The sequence below is a fragment of the Apis dorsata genome, unplaced genomic scaffold (genome assembly GCF_000469605.1).
Source record: "Apis dorsata unplaced genomic scaffold, Apis dorsata 1.3 scaffold_50, whole genome shotgun sequence".
NCBI lineage: Eukaryota > Metazoa > Arthropoda > Insecta > Hymenoptera > Apidae > Apis > Apis dorsata.
In genome coordinates this window covers 1954091-1960165 of record NW_006263351.1, presented here as the reverse complement: position 1 = coordinate 1960165, position 6075 = coordinate 1954091, and the positions used below count along the sequence as shown (strand labels likewise).

Genomic DNA, 6075 nt, shown 5'->3' with positions numbered 1-6075 from the left:
TATATATATATATATATATATATATATTTTTTAGCCATTATATTTTGTTATTTTTTCTATTTCAAAAAACAAAAATTTCTTTAAATCAAAATACACGTTTTTATTTTAATTCGAATTTATCATAATATTTATCTTTATTTTATCTTCATAATTAAAATTTAAAATAATCCGACTTTATCAATTAATGTTTACTTCTGTTGTGAAGTTTTTATATGAAATTGCTTCTATAATTTAAAGTAATTATATGTAATAATCTACTAATAATCAATTATTGCTTATTTTTTTTATTTTACCTACCTAAAGAAAATATACTGAAATATGATGCTTAGAATTTTTTTCCTTTAAAAATTATATTTTCTTTTCTTTTCTAATTATATATCTTCTTTTTTTTATACATAATTCGAAAAGTATTATGTATAAAATCTTTATATATCAAATTTTAATTTGTTAAATTTTTTTGACTCGATAAAACAAAGCATAATTCGAATATTTTAATTTTTTTCTTAAATCTTCTACATATTTATTTCATGTTTAAAAAAATAAAATAGATATTTCTATAGCATTTGAATTGAAATTAAAAAATTGAAAAAATAACATAAATGATAATCAACAAAAAAATAAAATATATCTTGACAAATTATAAAATATATACATTAAGAATTACTTCTTTATCCATTAAAATTTTCCTATTCACCACTTGCTTCTTTACCGTGTTTCCATTCTATCAAAAAAATTTTTGGCGTGAAACGAACAGAATAAAAAGTGAATGACGAAAGAATATGAAAATCTCCAGGATATGTTCGATTTTAAGCAAGTTCACTATCCCGGAACTTTCCCTTCCTGAAATTTGTCTCGCCATGCACGATCAGCTGATTCACATGCAGGAATAGTAACGGCTGCGACGTTAAGAATATTAATAACAAGATGGTGAACCATATTTTTGTAAATTCCACATACACGAAACTTTTGGAAATTCAAGAAAACAGTTCGATTTATTGGTGAAATTTTTTTCTCTATGCAATAAACCAACACGAAACGTTTTTTTATATTTGAAAGATTAAGTTAGGTTAGGTTAAATTAAATTAAATTAGACAAATCAAATGTCAGGCGAATTATAAGTATAAGTATTATTCTTTAAAAATGAGTAGTTACGATCGATTAGCGATCTAAAAATAAAAAAAATAAAGAATCTTGAAGAAGATTTTTAATGAATCTCGTGTACAATGGATGATCCAATTTTTCCTATTATTTCATAGTAAACAAAAGACTAAGTAAGTTCTTTGAAATGATAATACTCGTATTCACAAAGCTGTCAAGAGGTATCATTATCATGCAAATGTGATAATAGGGCTGACATCATAGATTTACTATGCAGTATCTCACGAGTATTTAAATGTTGCATATTACAACGACAACATTTTTTCACAAAAACTCATCCGACGTTTGTTATGTCATTACTATCACTTTTTTTTCAATGCATTTCTTGAAAAATGAAAGAAACATTATCTCAAAGTAGGTTGAGAAGAAACATAAACTTCAATAACTAAAGAAATTTTAATATCTGTACTTCTTTTAATCTTATCTATAGTTTGGTTTTAAAGAAATTCTTTCAAGAAATTTTGATGGCGAAAGATATCTTTTCAAATGAAAATACTAAGATTTCTCAATTTTAGAGAAATGAAAAAAAAAACATGATAAAATCCAACGAATGAATGTTTATTATTTTTGAAATTTATTTAAAATCTTTAACTCTTTAAACAGTTGTATAGCATGTACATATCTTTTATTTGTTGCAATAATAATATAACTCAAGAATTGCAATTTATTAATAATATTAATGTATGAATAATCTTCTTTTTTTTACTTTTTGCTATATAAAATGTTATATAAAATTTTATAATTGATTTTTCAAACAAATACTGATCTTTCAATTTGAAATTTTAATGTGATATTCTTATTCTTATAAGGATTAGAAATATTTAAACTTCTTTTCTTTAAAGTTATAATTCTTCAATGTTATGGCATTGTTGCAGTAAATATACGATCACGTTACAATGATAAAATAACTATGTACAACTATAATAACATATTATAGCGATATAGAATAAAAATATATAGAAAGTACGATGAAGGATAATTTTACGTGAAAAAATAGAATAAAATTTTTTTATTTGAGATTTCGTTTTCGAATAAATTAAATTTGAAAATTTTTTTAAATACAAATGAAATTGAATAATTTTAAAATTTATTTCGAATGGATATAAATAAACTGATAAATGATTACTGTATATAAAAATAACTAAAATGAAATTATATCGCTTAAATCCATATTTCTGAGAAAATAGATATTGAATATTATATAATCCAGAAATCGTATAATCGAATTTTTTAATTTAATTTTTTCAAAAACTAATTTCTAAATGAAAAAAATTTATTCTATATATTTATTCATTGTATGTTTCAAAATAATACCATATGTGAAAAATACGAAATTATAATAGCAATATAAAGATAAAAAGTTAATAATAATAATAATAATAATAATGATATTTAAATATAATTATAGCGATGAAAAATTCTCATCATTATGCAATCTATTTTTAATGATGTATTGTAACGCTGGAAAAATTAACAATAACAATAAAATTAATATATTCGATGTGCATTATTCAATGCCGATTGAAAAATATAAATTAATATTTTTTTCTCTAAGCAACGAACTCATATCTTATGATCTATAAGCTTTCTTTTTTTTTCTTTTTTTTTTTTTTTTTTTTTTTTTTTTTATTAAATCACCTTCTTACCGAGGATAATGATCGAGACTTTCACAAAACGTTTGTCCCGGTTTTGCGCAATTTGGAGTGTGCCCTGGAGGTGCAGGTACAAAAGGCTCGTAACGTGGTCGTCCTGGACATCCGTACTTGGGGCAAGGCACATCGTAAGCGTTCACTAAGGATGTCTGCAATCAAATTGAAAATAAAATTCAATGTGCAATTAAAACAATGAAATACATATAACAAATGCATGAAACGTTTAATTTTTTTTGGTTAGCAAATGTATAAGCAATAAATTATATTATATTATAATATATTATAAATATATTGATTTTTCAATTATTTGATTTACGAAATTAATTTAACACTTAACAATTAAAATACTTTCATTCAAATATATCGTTCAAAAGTTTGAAAACAATTGATTATGCAAGAAATTATTGATATTACAACTAAGTACTTTAAGTAAAGAAAAATTAATAGATAAAATACTCAAAATTTATTTAGAAATAATTAAAAATAGAGTTGGTTAATTTTGATGAAGAAAAAATTTAAATTTGACTTATACTTATCTAAAATTTTGTTTCGCCTTATTGTTTCAGTATATGGAGATTTCAAGAATCAATGTAAATCATATTTTTCAAAAATATTTTATATAAAATCTTCTTATTATTTAAATTTTTAATCGATAAAACAGTAAAATAAATAGTAATTTAATTGTAAATTAAAAATATAAATAAAAAATAAAGAAACTTTTAAGTTGTGTTCAAAGATTTACATTGATTAGCTTCTAAATTTTTCATATTTTTTTTTTTATTATTAAATAATTTCTGATTGTAATAAATAAGTTTAATTTATGATTTTCAATATTTTTACTTTAAATTCTTTATTTCCAAATTTTTTGAAAATTTTCGTTTATCATAAAAATAGAACAAATAGAATTATACAATTATTTGATCTAGAAAATTAATGAATTAACAAAAATTGAGATATAAATATATTATATATTAGAACAAATTAAATTCTTGGATATAACGATAAATATAATGGTTGCTTAAAATATTTTTCATTTCATATATTTATATTAGCTAAATAAAATCGAGATTAACGTAACTCAGTCATTTAATTAGTATAAAATTTCTATAAAGATTATTAGGAGAAATCTTCTTCTTCGTTATTGCGGAATTCCAGTGAATCATGCTTCTCTGAAATGGTTCCATTAGCTCGCGGCGCTATACATATATGGAATGTTAATTTTACGTTCTTCTACTTTTATTAAAAATAATCGATATTAATGATTTATCTCATTTGCATTTCTAATTGTTTTGTACAAATTTAAATGTTTATATTGAAAGATAAATATACTATTCATAAGTCTTTTCACTGGTATATTTTTGAGCTGAAACTTCAATGCTGGTTATATTATCTGTTCTAATCTATGAAGCGATATTTAAATGTGATGTAATATGTTGGTACAATACCATTTAAAAACTTTCTTATGCCACTTTCAATTAACTCATGATAATCAATATCAGTTTTTTGTCGATGTACAAAAAATACTCTAAAATTTTAAATATTGTGAATTAAATTATTTTTTCGAAAATAAAACGATAGAATTATAAATATTTAATAAAAAAGAATAATATTTATAATAATTTTTAATTTTTAAAAAAATTTAAAATGAAAGAAAATTTTTATTAAATGAATCATAAATGAAAATGATGGACGGCATTCATAATTTATTAAATTAAATTAAAAAAATATCTAATATTGGAATTATATTATAAAAAAATAGTGAATATAAATTTATGACTAAAAGTGATCCATTTGATTTAACCAAACTGAATTATCAGTTTTATGATCACTCACTCATATATACAAAATCTTCTGTTTTATTTTCACTGATATATACATCCGGTATTACGAAAAGTATGAGATTGTCGCAATCTTACAAAAGATTGAATAGAGAGTCTTACGCCAGATATTACAATACGCGTCAGAACTGAGCATTACATTTCACTTACAGCTTTCACGATACAAGGAACTATTCGTTCTACAGATCATTGTTTGCTATAATGTCTAATATAATAGCCATATGTGCTACCATGGAATGCGTGTTTAGTAAAGTGGAACGAAAAAATCAAAATTATATAATTATTTTCTAATAATAAAAAATTAATTGTTTCTAATTTTTTAGATTTAATATGTAAAATATAGTTTCTATAAATTAATTTTTAAATAAAAAATTATTAAACAAAAATTTATAAAATCAATGAAAATAGCAATTTTTAAATAATTTAATATTAAAAATTTTAATAGCTTAAATATTATTATATTAATTTTTATTTAAAATCATAAAAAAATTTGCCTCTATATCTTATTCCATTGTAATGTTTATTCAAATGAATTACATTTTTTTATAAATTTTTATATTTGTAATATATATTTGGCATTATTTGACATTTATATTATAACAATATTACAAACACATATAATTATAACAATAACATATATTAATATTTACATTTAAATATGATATAAATTTATTATATATTTATAAATATTTCAATGTAAATTTTTATTTATAATTATATTGCTCATTGTAATTTCATGCTATAACAATAGAACAAGGATTAAAGCAATCTTTGATTTCGGAATAGTTTCATTCATCGGCAAACTAGAAAGTTATGTACTTGTTATCTTTACCGATTCTAACCACGTCGAATCTAAACTGCGTTCAATCGAAATTTCGCCTCGATCTTGAAATATATATACATATACATTTATGCATTGCATGTATACATTTATGCATTAAAAATGAAACAATTGACAATTTGTCTATTCTTATCACGAGATTTACTATTAAGATACAAAGATATACTCAACCTTCTTAATTTTTTTAATAATAAAATCATATTTCTACTTACAATCATTATTACGGCCAAAAATAATTTCATTTTCGAGATGATAAAATACCAAATTCGGATCACCATAATAGATTCAGTTTGAAAACACTTCACCAAGTCAAAACAATTATATCACTATTCTTTGTAACTAATTTTAACCACACCGCGATACCTTTCGCGAGGGTTGATATCTTTTAAAAAAATCAAATCACATAATTATAAATATTGCGCGAGTCTCTCACGGAACTAGGTTACCGTAACACGATAAATGATTATAGTGAAGCACGTGTCGATGTATCCGTAGATGCGCTTTATAAGCTAGATGGATCGTGGAAACGCTGATGTGTAATCATTGAGTCATGTGTGGTGCGATCGTTGACAGATATTGTCGACCG

General features: G+C 22.3%; 1 protein-coding gene across 2 annotated transcripts in view; it reads right to left on the bottom strand.

The window, feature by feature from the left end:
- LOC102679934 (protein spaetzle 5-like) overlaps positions 1–6075 on the bottom strand; it is an 18085-nt gene that overhangs the window by 11494 nt on the left and 516 nt on the right. The window contains exons 2-3 of one of the 2 annotated variants that reach the window (XM_006608908.2): positions 5702–5871; positions 2805–2959 (exon numbers count right to left, since the gene is read on the bottom strand). In XM_006608908.2, coding sequence (XP_006608971.1) covers positions 2805–2959; positions 5702–5767 — 221 coding nt within the window. In that variant the 5' untranslated portion in view covers positions 5768–5871. Of the gene's footprint in view, positions 1–2804; positions 2960–5701; positions 6070–6075 lie in introns of those variants that run through there. The other variant, XM_031514877.1, reaches the window with a different exon arrangement.